Source organism: Heloderma suspectum, chromosome 5 (genome assembly GCF_057233095.1).
Source record: "Heloderma suspectum isolate Gila_16-S chromosome 5, 16-S_ref, whole genome shotgun sequence".
In the NCBI taxonomy this organism is placed as follows: domain Eukaryota; kingdom Metazoa; phylum Chordata; class Lepidosauria; order Squamata; family Helodermatidae; genus Heloderma; species Heloderma suspectum.
Window position 1 is genome coordinate 201,075,057 of NC_139462.1, and position 22,151 is coordinate 201,097,207.

The window sequence follows — 22,151 nt, forward strand, 5'->3', positions numbered from 1 at the left end:
ATTCTACTGGCAGAATTAGGATGGCCTTGGAGGGTCCTAAACGTGACCATTCACTAAGGGGGGGGGGGGCTACAGCTTGCAACAACGTGCTCGGCAACTTAATCTTGCACCAAAAAGGGAAGGAAGCGCAAAAGAATGGAATACAAACGCTCCTGACATTTCTAGTCACTTTCCAAGGTGGACAGTGTATTTTGCAGCCGATGGGAACGTCTGGATTTCGCAGCAAAAAGGAGAGAAGGTAAGTGTTTAGCCTTGTAGCCGCCAGTTCGTGGGAGAAACAATGAAAGAACAAAGAGAGCCACTTCTCCCTATGAAGCGTTTTACATTTTCTTCCTCCATTTCTCATGCAGAAGGCACTGGGGAGACTGAGGAGGGGAGGAAGAAACTCGCACAACTTTTTTTTGCTTTTAGAAAGGGTGTAGCGAGCGGGGCGTTGAAGAAATAAGCCAAAGGCGCGCCGATTTAAATAAAAAAAATGATCACTCCTAAAAGACCCTAACACCCTCCGCCGCCGCCGCCCGCCGCCGCCGCCGCGGCTCAGCCGGAAAAGGCTGAATTCATTCGTTCTCAAACTCCTTTAACAGCCTCCATCGTCCTGGCCGCCCAAATCTAAAGCCTCCCTAAAAACAAAAACCGCGAGCAGCAGCAGTGTCTGTTCTTCCTCCGGCTTTTGAGCACTCTTTTTTTGGTAAGAGAAGACCTTATGAACTGGCGAAGGATGAGAAAGAAAGGAAAGAACGAAGCTGCTGGATTTAAAACTGGTAACGATCTCGCAGCTGCCTTCTCATAAGCGGCCAGAATGGGGGCCGAGTGAAAGAAAATAAAAACTCCCCCCCCCCGCGGCTCGTTTGCCGGTGGCGGGGAAGGGGGAAAGACAGCGAGGCCGGGGAGGAGGTTTGTGTGGGCGTCTGCTGCGGGGAGGCATCGCGCCTAAACGACCAGCTTCCCCGTCTAGAGCTTCGCCCTCGGTGTCGTGCTTCTTTTTGTGTCGTGCCGGGGAGTGGGGGAAGGAATGGGGCGAGACAAGCCGCCCTTGCAGGCAAGGAAAGCCTCCGGAGGAGGAGCCCCTCGGCTCAGCGGGAGAGGGGGCCGCCGTCGGCGACGTGGACGCGCCCCAGGAGCCGGCTTGCGTTGCCCCCTCGCAGCAGCAGCGAGGGGGACAGAGAGCAGCGCAGCCCCATGTTTATAGCCCTCCTCTTCGGCTGCATTGTCCGGGAGCAGCAGGGGGAGGAGACTGAAGAGAAGCGGCCTCAACTTCTTCTTACGCAAACGTAATGCATCCCTGCCCGCTTTCCCCGCAGGGAGGGAGGGAGGGAGGCGCAGAGAACGAGAGCCGCGCGCGGAAGGCGCTGCACCAAACAACATGCAGCGCCGCCGCTTCTCTTGTCTGGGCTCCTTCCATTCATTCCCCGCGCGCAGGGGGCGGGGCCTCCAGGCCGCCGACCTTTCACCTCCTGCCTCCTTCCCTTCTCCTCCTCCGCCCCCCCCCCCCGGCTCGGCATTTCCTTTTTGCCGCTCGGCCACTTGCTTACCCAGAATCCGCTGCGCCGGGCGCGCTCGTGCCGAGCTCGAGCCTCTCGTAATCGCCCCTCTCGGCCCCGCCCACTTCGCTTCTCCCCTGCGCGAGGCTTGTAGTCTCAGGCCGCCAGGCAGACCCTGGCGAAGGGAGGCCGCTGCAATTCCCCACGTGGACGCTGGGGGCAGCCGCTCACAAGGGAGGTGCTAGAAGCAGCCCTGGGGAGCCTTGCTATGGATGGTGGAGATGGTGATGATTATTATAATAAACAATATTAAATAATAATAACTCTCCTCATACAACAGTCCCAAACACGGGACTCGATGGCCTCACTGATATTGGTGGGACTTACTTTCAAGTCACGTATTCAACATCGGGGCGACTGTCTACATTATCATAGGTAATTATTAATGATAATTTCCGACAGCAAGAATTTATTGCATTTATTGAACACAATTAATGCTTGTCATAAATCAGGATTATTAACAACAGCAACAACAGCAGTGTGGTAGAAGGAAGTTCCTAAAAGTACAGGCAGGGAGATTAAAACGGGGGATTATGTTGAGGTAAATTGGGCTTCTGGAGGAAAGGAAGTTTCCCCTCCACAAGGTGAAATGCTAGAATTAAAAGTCCCCATATCACACCCCACTATCAATATTATCGGGGAAATCTAGTTGAAGGGAATTGCCTTAGGGAAATATTTCTATTATGATGAGTCACTGCACTTCCTACTCAGCATTTCATAGACCCCTGTCGCCCCCTCCCCCTTTCCCCAAACCCGGGCCTTTGAAGCAAAAGGTTTGGGGCTCTTTGTTTCTGCTTTTCTTTTTCCTGACGGTGGTGGTGGTGAGCAGCAAAAACAGGTCAGTGGGTGACTTGCTTCCTCATCCTTCAGCTTTTAGCAACTGTCTCTCCTCGTCCCTAGAAAAATGACACCCCTCGTCTACCCCCCCCCCTCCGTCTCCTTAAAAAGAATATTTTAAGTGGCCAGTGAGAGAGCCGAGATTGAGGACCGTTTTCATTGTGTATTTCCGTCTAAAAGGAGGCGGGAACACCACGAACTGGCACTGCCTTTTGCTCTTAAAAATCTGTTTTCCTTTTTTTTTTTCTCCCCGCCTTCATGGAAGGCTGAAGTAAAAAAAAACACACACACACAACTTCTTTCCTGGGTCTTTCAGTGAACGACGATCTCTATAACTTGAGCTAACGTTGCAGCAGCAGCTGAGGCGGCCCCTTCCTCGCCACTCTTTTCTGGCCTTGCATATCTCCAGACGCCAGTGCATAGCGCAGGATTGTTGGCGTTCAGAGATACACGTTCAATGGCAACAGCATCTAAAATATCTTCAGGTCATTGCGTGATTTATTTATTTATTAAAAGTCTTTCTAACCTGGGAGATCACGACGAGAAACAAAGTCCAGAGTAGAAGCAGCGAGGGGATGAGCTTTCAAAGGTCTCTGAGCCAGGGGGAGGGAAGAGGTGCTTCTGGGGACAGCCTCCAAAATCGCAGCTTTTAAACAAGCAGTAGGAAGTATAAAGAGACACCCCAAACGGTGACCGCCTACGAGCGGGAGGTTGCAGGGAGGGCAGAAATCCTATCAAACGGCGAGGTGGAATTGTACTGCATTTCAAGGAGGAAATTTAACGTGCCAGGTTTTAGTGTAAACGCATTGCCGCATCACACGAAGGAATGCAAAGCCATGACCATACGACTTGCTTGGGAGATTCTTGCTGGCGAAATAATGTATGTACAATTAAATCCTGTAAAAGGGAACAAAAATATTTCCGCCCCGCCCTGAAAACGTAATAAAACGGGGATGCTCCATGGATCTCAAATCCTTCTAAAGGTTTTGTGGAGACCCTTGTCCACAGGGCGGCAAGGAGATTTGGAGCTGCTTGTAGCCTGTTGAATATAACTGACAAGTGTTTTCTGCACCAAGCAAATCTGCCTTTTTGCCAAACACTGTTTGAACTGGGCTTGGCATAGGACTGTTAAAAGGCCCTTCTTAGGTCTTGACCAAAAACAGATAGAAGATCGAATTCTGACACTTTTAGCCTGCTTATCCACATGTAAAAAATAAAACACAATGGTATAATATTTAAGTGGAATTAAACTATTCATTCTCTTTCTTCTCCCTCGCTTTCTCACACACACCTCACATACACAGCACCGCAGAATTTTGACCCAGGATCCCAATGAATGCCAAATATTTTTGTTTAAATTGATTCACCCTCTGATCCCATGTACATAATCTGGAAGTAAGTTCCATAAAATGACTGGTATCTAAAGAGTTTACAATTTGAGATATTAGATTACCATCTATAATGTATTCTGGATCAATAACACTTGATTATTCTGGAATAAATGGGTTGTTGTGTGCTTTTCAGACTTAGGTTGCTATCCTCTGATAGTTGTTTGGTAGTAAAGCACAAAGCACATGTAGTGACTTATTGCCAGTTAAATGAGTTTAGGATGCAATAAGCAAGGTTGTGTGATCAGTTTTAATTCATTTGTTCAGGGCTATAGTTGTATGCACATTTTCTTGAAAGTAAATCCCACAGAATTCAATGGGCCCTACTTCCAAGTAAACATAGAAGAACTTCGTTTTAACTAGCCTGTGAATCAGGTTGCCCGTTAATTGCCTAAAATTTCCCCTAATTCACACATCTCTTTTTCCTCATACCATGGTTTGGCCATCTTTACAATGAACACTGGATTAGTTGCAAATAGATTTTAGCTGTCAGAATTTAATCAAATTTATAAAACAGAATGAAAACATATTTTAATGGTAACATGAGCAGTCCAGTTAACAGCAGATGAAAAGGGAACACCTCCTGACAGCGCAATAATGAATAATACTCAAAATGGGTTGGTAGAGGTAGTTTTACATTTATCTGAGTAAATATCAAACCAGGAGAAAGAAGTATCCTCTACTCCCTTTCCAAAATATAACAAATATACTAAAAAAATCCAAAATTTAACTTATTATTTAGGTTCATAATTAAATTATATGCAATGAAATTGACCAGAACAAGTGTTTAGTTAATTTTAAAGGGCTTTTCTGGATAGATCTTAGTGGGCTTGGCTATCTTAGTTCATTTTTTTTTTTTAATTGATGGGGTTTTACTTTTGGGAGGTGGCAATTTATGGGTCTGCTATCTTGTGCTAAACCTACAGAGTGGAAAGATTACTCTCTTGGGCTGCAATCCTATATTCACATACCTGGAAGTAACCCCTATTGAATTAAATGGGGCTCACTTCTGAGCTCCATTGTACTGCCACTGAGCAATGAGACAAGACCTAGCAAGACAGAATAGTACTGCAGAATATGAACTAGGATCGCTTGAGCTGGGAAGGCTACAGAGTTCATGGCATAAAGAAGTTAAACCGAAGCACTTTGGACTTAAACCCATATGGGAATGAAAAGTAAATCAGCTTTATTCCCATTCTGAGAGACTTCTTCTGAGTAAACAAACAGGGTTGTGGATGCAGTCTTTCAGGGAGTGATTTGGAAGGGTTGGAAGAAATTGCGGAAGCTCTCTATAACAAGGTCTTGTCCTGTTTTGATTGGTGCTGTATCCCGTTTTCCTGAAAGCAACCGCTGGAGAGGGCAGTGTTTTTTTAAAGTGTGTTTGTGTTTTTGGCTGTCGCACGTAAGCCACTCGCAGGAAAGTATATACTGTTGCATTTGAGGAAAGTGCAGAGCCCTTGCTTCCCCTCTAGGCAGTGCTAGAGGAAATAATAAGCAGGACTGGGGCCAGCTGGCAGGGCAGTGGCAGCAAAGGGATTTTGCACGGAGTCCTCGCAGCTCGTCCTAATTGGAACCCTGGACCTCGGACCGGCAGAGAGGAGCCGAGCTGGCGAGCAGCCAACCGCAATAATCCCCTCCCCTCCTCAAAGCCCTTTGCGTTGTGCTTGATGAGAGAGGTTGAGGGCGAGCAGGTGAAAGAATGAATTTGTGGGTGTCGCTTACAAAATGAGAGTCAATTGAGAGGCCTGCTTGTGCAGGACTAAGCTGGCTAGCGGGAGGGCTCAGAAGAAGCTGCTCCTCTGGGGGAAGCTCAGCCAGCCAGCCAGCCAGCCAGCAGCCGGGCCTAGTTACGCCGGCAGGCGGGCCTGCAGTCAGGAGGAGCAGGCGGGCTGGGCCCCAGGAAAAAAGCCATGAGGGACGCCGAGAGCGCAAGGGGAGACGGGAGGGGGCCTGACGAGACCTGAGGAAGGGGCGGCAGGCATGCGGGGCGGGAGAAGGGGGCTGCGAAAGGCGGTAGCCGCCGCCGGGAAGCTGAGGGCTCATTCAGGCAGGAAGTGCAGTTGGGGGGAAGGCACTCAGTTGCAGGCGGCCAGGGCCAGGCAGCAGCGAAAGAGTGGGCCGGGCTGCGTGAGGAGAGAGGAAGTGGAGCCGCGGCTCCTTTTCCTCTTGCTGCCCCCATTGTTCGCAGGGGAGCCGCCGCAGCTGCTGCCCTTCGCGCTTTTAGCTGAGGGCTCCTCGCCTTGTCCTGCCGCAACTGCGAGGGGAGCGAGACGAGCTTCTGTCTGAGCAGCATTTTGAGTTGCGCTTCCACAAGCACAGTTGGGAAACGGCGCGAGTTTGTAGTTCTCATCCCTCAGCAGCTCGCGGGTTTCCAACAAACAATCTGGTAAATAAGTAGAAGGGTCTCTCCCTCTCCCCCCCTCCTTCCCTCCCTCCCTCCCTTAGTGCTATTCACTGAGGAAAGCTCCGTAAAGCTGTAGCTCACGTGGGCCGTCGAAGGCAAAGACCCCACCAGGGAGAGCGCTCGACTGATACAAAGGGAAACATCTGTTTGGTGGTGAATTTTTAGAACAGGACTTTCTAGAGGGGGGGCAGGGGAGAAAGCGGCAGGAAACAACTTGAAAAAGAGTAAATGCTGAAATAATTAAATTTAACAAAGAAGGGGTTAAAGGGAGGGGGCTTGGGAAAGTGGGGTTTAGTTCTAAACTTGAGAAATCTTATCTTGTTCACTTGAAATGTTCACAGATATAAAGTTAGCAATTTCTTTACATAAAATATTAAGTGCTCGGTCTAAAGTGTTTTTTTTTAAAAAAAAAACAAAAGACCAAAAATAAAATATTGTTCGTTATAAAAAAAAAATACTTTCACTAAATTGCCACGAGTTGATTTTGAGTACCTTGAATTACTTGAAGGAAAATAAACTAACTTGGATTTAGAAAAAAAAATCCAACAAGTGTCTGTAATTATTTTCTTTTTAAGTGTGTCGGGGGAGGGGTAGAGTGACTGGACTGGTTAGAAGGGGGGAGAAACCAGGGAATGACACCAGTATATTATATATTTTTAGACCTTTTTTCAGTCATGCTTTAAGCTTTTTTTGTGTGTGTGCAGAAAAACATCTAGAGAAAAGTATTGTTAAATATTTCACAAAGCTGGAGCCAACTTAAAAATACACAATAATTTTAAATCTGTATTTCTGTGCTGGGGGGGGGCTTTTTACTGGCGTTCTGAACTGTAGTAAAGAAGTCAACAGGGCAGTATTAAAGAATGCCATGAAAGAGAAAACATTTGGTAATTGTTCAGGATGCAGTACTGAAGCATCTTTTTGTTTTCCCTCTTTCTTTGTAAATTTGGTCTCTTTGGAGTTTTCGGCTAGTAGATACCAATATAGATGAATATAAGAAACCATGACATCAAAGGGCATGTCAGAGTTTAAAATCCACATTTTGAGATAAACAGTGAAAAGAAATTAACATAAGACTTCTGATTGTTTACCCAGCCTCCTTGATGATCATGGAACTTTATTTACCAATCATTTATTTACCAATCAGAAATTTTTAAATATACCTCTGAGAAAAGTATTTCAAATGCTGAAATAACTTTTATAAGGCAATATATTTTGTGGAGTTTAAACCTCTATTGTGAAAGGATTATTTTTTTAAACAAGGCTAACATCATGGCTGGTTTTTCCTCGATGTGCCTTTCTTTCTTGTGTCCAAAACAGTAATGTTTCCCCAATCTTCTTGCAAAATGGGTCACTTTAAAAAAAGAGAGAAAGAGAGAAATACCATGTAAAAAAAAAAGGGGGGGGGATCACATTCCGACTCTGAAGTGCCACAGTGAGACTGACAAAAAGTGATCGGAGGCTTGTGCCCTTAATTCGCTCGGAATGTTAAGCTTCCCAAGATACTCCCCGCCTATGCCGTCATGTTAGCTTTTCTCTGCGTTAGTAGGCGGTTTTTAATGGTTTAAAATTAGTACGTGGAAGCAAAAACGCCTGTCTGTGCCTTTCACATTTGTAAATTTGAGACTAAAAATGTGCATCCTGTAGTGGAAAACATAACACATTCCTGGAAAGATTGTTTTTAATGGTTGTATTTGATTGTTCCTTTCAGGGACACAATACAATTAATTAACATATTCTTGGGCGTGTTTTTGATACTGGGAGATAGTAACTCCCACTTCCAGCAGAAAACTCTAAATAAAACAAGTAAGATGATTTTGCCCAAACCAGTTTAATATAATTGATATTGACTACAGACCTGCTTCTGGATTGCAAATTGCTTTCACTTCTCAGTAAAGTGATTGTTTTTTCTATGCACTTCTGACTGATGATAAAGGATTTATTAGGACACACAAATACTGAAATAGCTTTAGAGTTTGGATGCTTGATTGGGAACTAAACATGTTTTTCAACAGATTAAAAACACTTGAATTAAAAAGAGGGAAATGGAAAATAGGGCTATTGACAAAAATATACATCAATAAAAACGTTTGACTTTGTACATAAAATATATACAGATATCTCAAGAAGTTTATTTTTGTTTTTTGGTGTATGTGGGAGGAGGGGGAGGGAGGAGGTGAAAGACTCCTTTCATATGTACTTATTGGTGGAGAAAAAAAATCACAAAATTCCAAATCTTTATTGAACTTCTGCAAAAAAAGGCTGTGCATTGCATTAAATCTAATCTCCAGTGTTTATTTCCTCCTAAAGATTAGTACAGCAATAATATATGGAAATTTTTAACATAAATTATTCTATATAAACTGAAAGTAGCACTTAACTAAATTCTAATAGAGAACATTATAAATTAGTTCTTAAATGTAAAGCTTCAGATTCTGTTGCTGAAGGAATGTTTGCTCACACTATTTAAAAAAAAAATCTGTGCTACAATTTTAATTTAAGGTTTTTAATGCAAGAAAAACTCTTGTTTCATGTTTATAGTAAATCTCAGGCCAGAATTAACAATTAGATACTAGCATTACCGTAACAGAAGCATTACTTGGAAAACAACTATTTCATCCACTGGTGCTTCTAGTTAAATGGCATTTGCCAAAAGCCTCCTGAGGTGATAGTGCAATTTAAAACAATATAATGGATGCTTTAAAAACAACTTCCCAGTTAAATTAGTGCTTTTAAATGGCAGAGTTTAAGGGAGACTCGAACAATGCCATCACAGTTTTAAGCAAGGTTATATTTACATTAATAGGTAGCTTGGAGAGCACACAGCTGATATAGCCATGTACATACCAACTGCAAAATGTCCACATATATTCAAAAATGCAGGTGAAAGTTGAACTGGACAATTTAAATTACCCTACAAATGTGGTATAGCTCTAAACTATTCCTCATTTATATGTACAGGGGTGGTTGGGAGAGACTACTTTTCCTGGTGTAACTTTTCTTAGAAATCCTAACCACACATTTACTTGAAAGTAAGTTCCATTAAATCAGTTGGAAAGTAGATGTGTATTCGGTATCTCAGTCCTAAATACAACAGGATCAACATGGGATTTTTTCTATATGGACAAAGTGCTGTCTACCTCATAACTGAGCTTGGATAGAAATAATTTCTTGAATCCAAGCCAATAAAACCTTACTATAGGTTTGAATATAGCAGTATCCGCATGTTTATGTGCTTCAGGCAAAACACAATTGTCACACCTTCCACATTGTGTGGACTGACCATTATACTTTCATTTCCTAGTATTAAACAAACAGCATCATTGACATTTCTTTCTGTTAATACTATGGTCAAGTTTAGCAGACAAAGAGAAAGTGTGATGTATTTTAAATAAACACAAAAATGAGCATTGATCCTGAAGTATTTTTTCCTCCCAAACTTCTTTAATGGCATATTCTTTTTTGTTTTGTATCTTTTTTATTTATATCATAGCTCCTTGTACCCAGGTAAAGGATAGCTAAGCTAAATTGCAGCCTCAATTTAAATACAAACTGAAAAGTTGTTAAGAAAGGCCTTCAGGCAAACATCTATTCCCACCCCTACCCCTACCCCCACCCCTCAAAAACAAACAGTCCTGATACAACCCTTCTATTTTTCCTCTCTTTACTCCTGCTAGGATGAAAAAGACATCTTTGGTTTTAAGAGTGTGTTTCTTGTTTTACCTCAACTGTTAGTATTTTATGAATAGTAAGAGCAATGCACCTGATTTAATTGATACTATATTTGTGACAAAGAGGTGATTAAGTAGTACAGGCTCTCTTACCCAATAAGCACAGGATGTGTTGCTGAATCCATTTTAAGAGTAATCTGTAACACACAAAGCAAATAAATCACATCTTAGGTAATTACATTTTTAAGATGATGCTATCTGGGTGTTCTTTTTTAAGTATTTAAGATGTAGGTGATACAAAAAGTTTTAAGTATCGAAAATATTTCTGTAAGTATACTTCACTGAAGTATTGAAAAGGATATCCTCCCCCCCCCCATCTTAAGTCTATTTAGCCACTACTATTCTCAGTTAAAATAAAAGCAAATAAGGCTGCAATCCCTTACAGACTCACCTGGGAATAAGCCTAACTGAACTAATTGGGACATACTTTTAAGTAGACATGTTTAGCGTAGTGCGGTAATACTGCACTCGTGTATGTCTACTCAGAAGTAAGTCCTTTGGAGTTTAATGGGGCTTAGTCCTAGGCAAGTGTGAAGGAGATTGCAGCTTAAAATACTTAACATCCAAAATTATAAATTGGCAGAAAACATGTACATTGCATGTTAAGTCAAAATATGACGTAATTTTTGCATATTTGATAGCTTAATTTTAAGAATTGATTACCAATTTCAAAATGCAGCTTCACAATAATTACATTATTTCCTTTTCTAATGGTTATATTCCTACATGTGAATCTTTAGAAGAATTTCCCCATATTATATCAGACTTTACAATTACTACATTCATGAAAGCACATCCTAACACCCCAACCCTAAAAATTTAACTTCAAAGTAATTCGCATTGATTTCAGCCTATCTTGCACCCACAAGCAGTGTGCTTAGGAATGGGATGTAAAAGGTTTGCACTTTCATATCATATGGATGTTAATGGCTTACTGTGTGTAGTATATTGTAGTAAAGCTTTTCTTTTTCTTTTGCATTTCAATGGTTCTCCCCAAAAGCAGTTTTACAAAACCACCAAGAGGCTATCAACATTTTGCCATCAAGTCTGCTGCAATGTCATAAAGTAGTGATCATGGTTGTCTTTATGTATTTTCATTCCATCAATAGAACTAAAGTTAATAACAATTATTTAAAATAATGCTAACATTTTATTAATAATTAATGCATGATAGTTTGAATTTTTGCCAGCATTAAGTTTTAGATTGATCATTCTGTTAATATACAGCAGAGAGATTTAAGAAATATCATTATCTGAACTGCATACAAGAATTTGTTCAAAATACATTTCTAACGAACAAATTTGATTTTCATCCGCTCTTGTGGTATGACTTTAAGTTGATATTGCATTACATTTGAAGGACCACATTTTAATTTGATACTAATTGCAAGAATATGAGTGATCTGTGGCATTTTAAAATCTGTACGAGAGCTGTCAGTGCTCAATAGAAAAATCTTCCAAATTGTTTACATATTGGAAAGAAGCATAGGCTGCAATTTTATTGCAATGTACACTTAACCAGAATATCCCTTCGGTTCCTTGACCATTGTATGCTTTACCTACACTAGAGCCTTGGTAATGCTCATTGCTCAGGAAAGAAGACTGTTTCTATCTCCATAATAATTCTGTCCGTTCCCAGTCTTCAGTATCCCTGATGTTCACCCTTCCTTTCCTACCTCAAATCCCAGTTCCGTCTTCTCTCTGAAAACCTATCTGCACTTAATTTCTTTCTTCCACTAGTCTCCAGCAAATAGTCTCTAGCAGAATCAGAATTACTTATTTTCAGAAAGCTACCTCAGTCACACTGAGGCTACTCTATAGTGGAGTGGTTGGTATCTATTTAGGTCTTCTATTTTTGTGTTCGTCTCCATTAAAAGGCATATAGTATCTATGAGGAATCTCTCCTACCCCCGCCAAATCAATAAACAGAAAGTCAATTAGCCTCTAGGATGCCTCAGCACTTTTGACCATAAACCAGAGCTGTATTTAGGTTACAATCTTATTGTTACTGTTGTTAATGAAATTGCTGGGAATACTTTTCAAAAATTAAGATACTATTTTCCTGAAACGAACAAAAAATAACATTGTAACACTCTTCTCCCAGTTCCACAGCTCAATAAAGCCTGCAATCCTATGTATGTTTACTTGTGAGTAGGACGCATTTAATACAGTAGGGCTTACTTTGCAGTAAATATGCATAGAATAGGCTGTATGTTGAAATATTTAGATGTAAATGAACTTAATCCCATTGAAGTCAATGTAAATGACAGTGCAATCCTACGCCTATTTACTCAATAGGGCTTACTCCCAAATAAGTATGTGCAAGATTGCAACCTGTATCAGTTTAAATACATGTACTTCAATTAACAAGAACCCAGCTGTTTTAAATGCAATCTAATCCTTTAAAATAATTGTATTAAAATCTATGTCTCAAATTTCCACTTTTTTATTTTGAAGGGCTGAATGGCATGCATCTGTCATGTATGTATCACTTTCTTTGACAGAATTTTGCTTTCCTCCTGTACACACAGGCACATACATTTTTAAAATGGGTGATTTTGTAAAGCTTTTTTGTATGATATTTTAAAGTCATGCATTTTCTCCAATTACTGCCATGCTATATGTGGAGGAATATTCAGCAGATCACAAACACTCAAATGACACTGTTATGTTAATCAAAGTGTTTAGCTAAGCCTTCTGTAGGAAATGACACTCACCACTCCCCTTTCCCTGTCCCCTGCCCTTCCTCCTCTATCTAGAAAATTTCACTTCAAACTTTCAAGGACAACAAAGGCTGACCCAAGATATCCTGCACACAAACTGCAGGCTCTGATATCTCAAAGGGGCAACAGTCCTGCACATCCCTCTTCCCCTTCATACAACAGTTTTTCATAAACCCCCACTTATGTGCAGGAGGTGTTACATTGTTCATTATTTTGCAACTTCTTAAAAAAAACCCTGCAACCAACCAATATATAAATATATTTAGGATAATGCAGATAATTTAATAAAGTTGATTTAAATAGACTAAAATGTCAGCTAATAAGACAGCCTTGCAAAATCATCATAAAAATTTACCAGCCTATGCAAAAAGTCAGCATGCTTGTCATATAGCATAATAGTGGAAATCAATCAATGGTATTTTACTTGTGATTCTTTTAGTTCACCTTCTCCTTCACAAAAGTAGTAGCCCTGGAGCAAGCAGGGAAGTTGAATTTTGCAAGCTGCATTTAATCTTTCTTTCTTAACAGTAGCCACAATTAGTTCCTTCTGCTACAGCCCTACCTGCTTACAATGGATAATTGAAAAGCTGGGGGGTTTTCTCTATGCTGATAACCTCAACCATCTTGTTTTCACTCTGCTTTTTGGAATATGTAAAAGCAAATCATCAACCATTGATCAAAATCTGGAAAATATGCCCTTTTAAATTAATCTAGATAACATGAACATTTGGGATGTGTGTGCTTGAGTTTGTAAGGGGTGACACAGCCTTTTTGGTTTCCCTGTTGTCTATTCTGCTCAATTCCAGTTTAAGAACTGCCACACAGACAGATCTACTATATGTGTGGTACTCAATGATATGGTGAGGCCAGGATTAAGGTAATGTCTATAAATGTATTTATTTCACTAGGATTTACCCACCATGGTCTCTAGGTTTGGGCAATAAGAATGCATTAGTCAAAATGAAATAAAACCTGACAGTAGAAGTGGAAATGTATCAGTTCTGCAGATGCAGTCAAAGTGAAGCCAGAGGACTGTACAAATGTGGAAATGGTAAAATACATCCCTCTGGAACTGCTTATTTTTTTATTGTGATGCTTGCTTTGTCTGAGCAAGTTGTGTGTGCACAATTTACCCAGAGTAAGGAAGGGTGGTTATAAAAATATGGAATTCCAGAGGGAACTCTGGAAAGCTTATGCCACAATAAAATAGTCTTTAAGATGCCACAAGGCTCTTCGTTAATAAAAATAAGAGATTGGAAATGCACTGCTTTTTAAAAATAGATCTGAGACTATTTTAGTATAACAGAAACCTTGCAATCTGAAGTGTAACCTGAGCCACATAACAGCAGGCTTCCTTGGAAGGAAGTGCCATCGAAACCATCAATTCCCATTAAAGGTATTTGAGATCATGGTAAGAAAGGAATACCACCATACCGGTAAGAACTGAGCAACACTGAGAACAATTAAACGTTTTTTTGTATATCGAAATCTGTCTGCTCCAGCGTAAGGCTGTGTGTTTGTGTAAACCCCACAAAACTGCTGATCGCATTTCTAGGGCAAGAGGGTCTAAGGTGAATGTAACTGACGTGTCCTCTCAAGTTTTAACTCTGCCCAGCTGTCTCAACTGCCGGGACTGGGAAACACACGAAGCCAATGCGACTGAACGAGGGGCGGGAGTGTATCAATTCCGCTGTCCCTCAAGCGTCATAGCGGCCTGCGGGAAATAAAAAGAACACACACGCAGAAATCCCTCGGGAACCCAGTATAGTGTCATCTTTGCAAGGCAGGATACAAGTGTATAAAAAAAAAAAGGGGGGGGGGACGCTGCTTGTCCGGGCCTAGTCGGGCTTTCACGCCACACACGCAGCCTGTGTCCTTAAGAGCCCGCCAGCGAGATTAGATCTCCGTCCCCTCCGCCTCGCGCGCACCCTCTGAACAGGCGCCGGTTGGAACCGGCAGAGAGGCGAGGCGCGAGCAGGCAGACACCGAACTTCGCGGCGCCTCGCGTCCCACTGTCTGCCCATGAGCCACCGCGTGGAAGGGGGAGGGGGGAGGGGGGAGGGGGAGAAGACGACGAAAGAGAAGGCCGCTGCCGCCGCGTCGCGGGGCCTTCTCTGAGGAAGCGTTGCAGTGCGCCTGCGTGCAGCAGGCCCTGCTCTGTTGCTCTGCCGTGTGGCCCGCAGGACTGTTGCCGAGGCGGCGGCGGCGGCGGCGGCGGCCAATACTTGCAAGCGACGCCGTCCCTTTCGCTCGGGCTTAAAGACTGCCGAGTAGCTGCCCGGCCGAGCCGACGCTCAGGAGGGACTTGGAGGCCAGCCCTCCTCGTTGCTCCGCTGTCGTCGCCACCACCAGCGGCCATGGGTCCCACGTCCCTGCTATGGAGACGGTACTGGCGACGGCGGTGGCTGAGCGACTGAAGGCGGAGCGCGGTGCGGGAAAGCCTGAGGAGGAGCAGGCGGCGGCGGCGGCGGCGGCGGGGGTCTCTCTGGTGGTGTCGTGCTGACGGTGTTTTTAACCCTTAGATGGTCTCTAGCGAGCCGTTGTTGCTGCCTGTGTCACTGGAGGGAGAGTTCTCCAATAGCATGAAGGAGATGATCGGCGGCTGCTGCGTGTGCTCCGACGAGAGGGGCTGGGCCGAGAATCCTCTGGTTTACTGCGACGGGCATGGCTGCAATGTCGCAGTGCATCAAGGTGAGTGAGAAGGCCCTGCTTCGGTCAGCCCCCGCTCGGCCGCACCTCCAGGGAGAGAGAGAGAGCTCGGGCCGGTGGGCTGCTCCCTGCGGCCTCTTTCCTTTCTTTCCTTTCGCAACCCCCCACCGCTCCATCCGCGTGTGCCTTCGCATACCCCCCCTTCCCCGTCACAAGCCATCACTTCCCAGCCTCATCTTGGTTTCCCCTTTAGGAATATTCCCGTCCTGTTGCAGGACTTGAGTAGCCTTTTCTTTCCCCTCCCCCGCTACCAGCAGCCTATTGCTGTGGGTATTTGTGGATATTCATGGCCAGCACGGTCGGAAGGTTGCCAGAGTTTGCAAATGGAGGCGCGTGTGCCCCTTTGCCATCTTCTCTAGAGGTGATGAAGACGACCGTGCACTTTGGGGGCGACAGTGGCAACAAGGTCTGCTTTCCCTCTGTTCTTGCCGTGTGTGAACGGGTAAGTGGCGTGTGTCGCTCCTAGTCGTGACTTCCTCATCCTGGATGTGCGCCTGCCCTTCCTCCGTCCTTAGTACCGAAAGTGAGCCGGAAAGGATAGGTGGGGAGTAGTAGCAAAACATTTCGTCGCGGAGCTTAAGAATCCGGGCGACGTGTGCGTGCTACTTTGGGCTCCTGCTTCTCTGCCTGCTTAGTCTGAATCCTTTTACACTTTTGCACGATTAGAGTAGCCTTGCACCTCCCCCTCCCCCCATGCAGACTTCTGTTTCCTAAACCTGGACAAGGAACTCCGCCATGCCCCCTTTTTAATGAGCTTCCGCCGTGCATTAAAAACGTGGTGGTTCAGGCAGGCATTTGGGGTGGGTTAGGGTATTTTAGAAAACGTTTTTATTGTAGAATTTTATTGTTTTAAACTGTTTTATTATATGCTGTACATCGCCCAGAGTGGCTGGGTGACCAGCCAGATGGGCGATTAATAGATTTAATAAATAAATAAGGAGGCTGGAAACGTGTTTGTCTAAGGCAGAGAGTTAGCTGTCATGTGACTTGCCTCTTTCCCTTGCTCCCGACTGCCTCTTTGCCAGAGCGTCATTTAGTTCAATGTGTCTGCTGGACGAGGAGACTTCCTGATTGTGGTGGTGTGGTGCTGGTGGGGGAGGGGGAGGGGCACTGTACAATTGCTTGGCCTTTGATGGTAGATTTGTTTGGATTAGTGGAAGGAGAGCAGTTGGTTGGTGCCCAGCTGAGTGGCTGTATTGCTTTCTATAATGAGCACAGTGTGTATCTGCTCGACTTGGTGTCCTGCGTGAGTTTCCTTCGCTTCTGGAATAAGTTGCTGTTCCTGTTGTAATTTAGAGTATGCGAGTACAAAAAGTCCAGGGGATTCAGTTTAAAAACAAAACAACCCCTTGGTCAGAGTGAGCCCTGGAGGTTGTAATGAACTGTCATTACTCCTCTGTGAATTTGTTGGTCTCTTTCCTCAAAAACATTTCAGTAATGTTTTTTCCAAGGGTGTGTCTATACTCACACCCTTCTTGCACTTCATATTACTTGTGGAACTAGCCTTTCTGGCCCCTGCTATGCTAACTTCGTGCTTTGTATCTACTGCAGTGTGCTGAACAGGGGTGGGAGGGGAAATAGTACACATTCAACAGTAAAAGGCTCTGATAGTAAAAGAAGAGAAATAGCTCATTGCCAAAATGGTGGACAGTGTGAGACTGTAGCCCCACAAAAGCCTAGGCATTTTTAAAAGTACGAAACCAGTAAGTGGAATGCAATTGGTGACCTGTCACAGAATGTTGTGTAGCTGTGCCCCTTCCCTTTCCTGAATGAATATTGGATTGTGCAAAAAAGCCTTTGTTTAGGTACACCTAAAATGTCTTGGTTGATTATTCAGTACTAAGTAAATTGAGAATGGCTAACTGTATTTATTGCAAGTCTCAGTATTTGATGTGAGAGACTGTAGCATCTGTGCTTTTATTCAGTTTTCCACACATGTATCAATGTAACTCATTTTCCTGCTGAGTTGATTGTGATAAAGTTGGAGTGTGGAAGATCTTTGGGATATAGTCTGAGCATGGGAACTAGGAAGTTATTCAAAAATTCCAAGTGAAATGGGGAGAATATGAGTCATACAGGAGGGTTAAGGTACTCTTATGAGACCAAAATTGATTAGTGTATTTTTGACATGCCTTTAACAACAAGTGCATGTTCGATACTGAAAGAAGCAGCACACAGCTTGATCCTATGCATGTTTTCTCACAGTAAGTCCCGTTGAGTTCAGTGAGATCTACTCCCAAGTAAGTCTTCTTAGGAGAATACTTGCAGGTGTATTTATTCTAAATGTATATGCTGCTGTATTGGCCTCCAAATTCCGAATTAGACTCTAGGTCTCCCTGTGTAAATTGAATATATTTTGTGGGCAAAATTAAATATTGTTTCCGTTATATTTCTCTAGAAAGCTTTGTTTATGTGAGCACGCATGTGCCCCTGTCCTTCCAACTCCTATGAGAGATTCCCTGTGTACCAAGTATCCTGTTGAAAGAGCTAGAGATTAATGGAGAAAGATCAGCTTAAGAATCCCCCTCTTCTAGTAGCTGTTGTTTCCTCAAGGTACTCTGATTGAGGGAACAGTGACAGCAATGGGGAGCAACTGTCAGTCTTTCAGTGCTCCAGTCTTCCACGATAGCACTCTGTGTAAAGGAATTTCAAATGATATGAGACTCTTTTAGATCTGCAGTACTGTTGTGGGATGACACCTTAAGAAGACAGGAACCCAGAACAATGTTCACATGAATGTACTTGTATACTCAGTGGATGTGGACAGTGCAAAAATAAGTCTCTTCCTGCTGAATAATTCCCCAAAATGTGTTAATGTGAATGCAGCCCAAGACACTATGGCTAAGCATGGCATCTGATGGTGTCATAGCCCTGATAAGTATACAAGGTATTATTATTATTGTTGTTGTTATTTGTATTTCTATACTGTCCCATAGCCAAAGGTCTCTGGGCAGTTTACAAAAGTTAAAACATGAAAATACAATATACAAAGTTTAAAAACCATTTATATAAAACATACAGACAAACAACATATAACTAAAAACAACTTTGAACTAAAAACAATTTGTTTAAAAAATCCAAGAATAAAACACAGCTTAAAATAACACTGCTTAAAAATAATATACAAAAGGAACAAAAGTTCTAAAAAGGAAGGCCTGCTGGAATAACAGCATCTTTAATGCCTGCTTAAAAACCTTCAACAAGGCCAGCAAGTGCATTTCAACCGGCAGATCATTCCACAACTGAGGGGCGGCAAAGCAGAAGGTTTTCCTGCATGTGGCTGCCAGTCTCGCATTAGGCAGTCGCAGCAGAGAGCCCTCAGAGGATCTGAGGTGGTAGACTGGGACATAGGGGAGAAGGTGCTCCCTAAGGTATCTTGGACCTAGACCATGTAAAGCTTTAAAGGTAAGAACCAGCACTTTATATTTTGCTTGGACACAAATTGGCAACCAGTGTAAAGATTTTAAAACCGTTGTAATATGGTCTCCTTGGGATGTCTCAGAGACCAGCCTGGCTGCCATATTTTGTACCAGTTGAAGTTTCCGAACTAAATATACAGGCAGCCCCAAGTACAGTGCATTACAGAAATCAAGCCTAGCAGTTACCAGCGCATGCACCACCGTTACCAGGTCCACATGTTCCAGGAATGGGCGAAGCTGGCGTCTCAGCCGAAGTTGATAACAGGCACTTCTCACTGTTGCCTCCACCTGGGGTGCCAGGAGCAGGGTTGGATCAAGAAGCACCCCCAAGCTATGAACTTGCTCCTTTGGGGGAGTGCAACCCCATCCAGAACTGGTTGACATACTTCAATACCTGAATCAGGACCCTTCATGATGAGCACCTCTGTCTTGCCTGGATTCAACTTCAGCTTGTTCTCCCTCATCCAGCCCATTACCGACTTCAGGCAGTCATTCAGAGGAGTCATACCTTACTTGGATAAAGATGTTAAGGAGCAATAGATTTGGGTGTCATGAGCATACTGATAACACTCAGCCCCAAACTTCCTGATGATCTCTCCCAGTGGTTTCATGTAGATGTTGAACAGCATCAGGGATAGAATGGATCCATGAGGGACTCCACATAATAGTTACTTTTTTGAGGAACAACTATCCCTGAGCAACACCATCTGGAACCATCCTGAGAGAAAGGAGCGGAACCACTGCAGAGCAGTGCCCCCAACTCCCTCAGGCGATCTAGAAGGATGCTATGGTCAATGGTATCCCATAAGACACGTCATAGGGATCATTTGACCATAGGGATCATAGAATGTCGCTAAGAGATCCAAAAGAATCAACAGGGATGCACTCCTCCTATCAATTCCAAGGTGAAGACCAAACACCAAGGTGACCATGGCAGTCTCAACTCTGTATCCCGCCCTGAAGCCAGTTTGGAATGGGTCCAGATAATCAGTTTCGTCCAAGACTGCTTGAAGTTGAATAGACACTGCCTTTTTGATTACTTTGCCCCCAAATGGTAGATTACTTACTGGCCTATAATTATCGAAGTCTAGGGGGTCAAGGGAAAGCTTCTTTAGGAGTGGTCTAACAATTGCTTTTAGATATGATAGAAAATTACCTTCCATTAGGGAGGCGTTAATAATATTCAGCAAAAATTGCTTTACCCTCTCTGGCTTGTAGTCCGCTCCCTGGACTACAAGCTAGGATGGGCAGGGTTTGAGAGGGCAAGTTGTCTTTTTGACCAAGCCAAGCTTCTTGTCCACATCATCAGGAGTCACAAGCTGAAAATGATCCAGTTTAATCGTGCAAGCAGAGTTGCTGGACACCCCACTGTTGATTTCAGTCCCCACAACAGCGTCCAAGTTGGCTCGTATCCGAGAGATTTTATCCATGAAAAACTCATTAAAGGCATCACAGCGAGCTACTGAAAGCTCTAAAGTTGGATTCAGGGAGGGGGCTACTCAGCTCCCTAACCACACTGAACAGCTCAGCTGGGTGCGAGTTTGTGGACGCGATACGTGCAGAGTAGAAAACTCTTCGCTGCATGTATCACCACCTCATAGGTCTTCAAATGATCCCTATGACGTGTCTTATCGGATTCAAGTTGAGTTTTCTGCCGTCGGTGCTCTAGTCGTCATCCTTGCATATGTTTGTAGGGCATAGATTTTTTCTTGTCAGTAAGAAAGGAGAGGGATGGCCAGAACAGAACATAATTGGCTTGTGTAAATCAAATTAACGTATGTGTTTGCACTGTCTTTTCCTAGACCCGACATTTCTAACTTCCATTCTTATTTCTGTAGTGTTAACCTGGTTAGAGGTATCTTGAGCTGTAGGATTTCAATTGAGCTATTGTAACCTGACAGCACATTTTAGGGCATGCCACTCATAACATTTCTAAAATCAGTTGAGCTAGTTGTTTGGTTGGAGTAATATTAGGATGTGTTTTAAGAAAAGGTTCCTATTGCACCAAAGAGTTTTATTAGTTTAGGTGCATATCCTAGCGGTAACTTAGAAAAATACCTCAGGCTGCCTATACTTGCTTATTCAGGAGTCTTGTAGAAATTGTTGGGACTTACGTTTGAGTAGATATGTATGGAATTGCTATACATAAGGGATCTAATCCCATAAATTAAGGTGGTCCCTCCTGAAATGCATTGTTTTTTGTCCAAGCTGATGAACAGAAATGGTCATGGTTGGTTAGGGTGGCAAATGGAGACTTGGTCTATACTGCAGAGTTTATCAAAGGCTGCAGTCTTATGCATATCTATCTGGGAGTAAGTCCAATTGAATTCAGTGTGACTTAACTTCTAAGTAAATATGTTTAGGATTGAGCTGTGTGCTGTATAATTCATGCTACTCTGAGTTTTAGGTCTGATATGTTGCCTTCATGCTGACTGCTAAATTAGACTTCTGTATGATCCATACTTACAGCTTAAATGGTTTGTTACACACTTGCTATCTGTATTCATGTCCAGCTTGTTTAGGTTTAAGATGGTTGAATTCTGGGCTATAAAGCCCTGGGCCAGTTGCTCTATATACATAATTGTCTCCACTACACTAATTCCTAAACTTAGTCATGCTTGTGACACATATATTTCAGAGAGAGTTTCACACATGCAACATTTCAGTCCAAATCATATAAGATCAAAACCCTTGAGGCATAAGCAAGTCTAAAAGGTATAAGTAGCATTGACAAATGTTGCTCTAAAGCATTGTGAGCATATATATTGTTTTAAGCTCCAGACTAAGTACCTAATGTAGATAATGCTTCCTAAAGTTTCATAGATCATGATGAGACCACATGTATGTAAAGTTACTCACATGCCTGAATGGGCAGGCATGATAAAGACTGTAGAAATGTTCAGTTTACCTGGGCTCTGGGGAAGTATCTGTATGACAACACCTGCTTTTCCCTCCTTTGTCCCCTGTTGCCCCATCATGCTATTTCTTGGAATCAGAAATAGCACTTTGTGACCAGCACAGCTGCATCTCTGTCCTTTTAAGATCATAAGAAGCTGCCCTATGGCACACTTCCCAATGCAGGATGAGGGTGGGAATTACTCTTCTATCCTAAAGACTGTGTGGCAGTGAGGGCAAAGTGCTGTGGTAGGTAATCAAGGTCTGGGCGATTGTTTAGGGATTTATGTTTTGTTGGGCTTACACTGATAATAAAGTTGTTGCATATTCAGCCAGAGCTCTAACTCTGAAATGTTCCCAAACAGGAGCTTTTGAAGAGCCATGGAATGGAAGCCAGCAAGAGTAGACAAGCAGGTTTAGCAGATCACAAAGTCTGGAAAATAGTCCAAGGCACAAAGCATAAATTGAACCAGAGTTCAGGAGGTAGGAGGACAGTCCAGTCAGTTA

The 22,151-nt window shown here is 43.2% G+C and overlaps 1 protein-coding gene across 11 annotated transcripts in view; it reads left to right on the forward strand.

The window, feature by feature from the left end:
- The first annotated feature begins 14,737 nt into the window (after window positions 1-14,737).
- The window catches only part of MLLT10 (MLLT10 histone lysine methyltransferase DOT1L cofactor), a 173,438-nt gene continuing 166,024 nt past the window's right edge, over window positions 14,738-22,151 (forward strand). For 7 of the 11 annotated variants that reach the window (XM_084859032.1, XM_084859028.1, XM_084859035.1 and 4 more), the window contains exons 1-2: window positions 14,738-15,050; window positions 15,144-15,312. Coding sequence is in view for 4 of the 11 variants with exons in the window: in XM_084859025.1 (XP_084715151.1) it covers window positions 15,144-15,312 (169 nt within the window). In the remaining 7 variants the exon portion in view is untranslated. The remainder of the gene's footprint in view (window positions 15,051-15,143; window positions 15,313-22,151) is intronic. The other 4 variants (XR_014792417.1, XM_084859033.1, XM_084859024.1 and 1 more) reach the window with 1 other exon arrangement.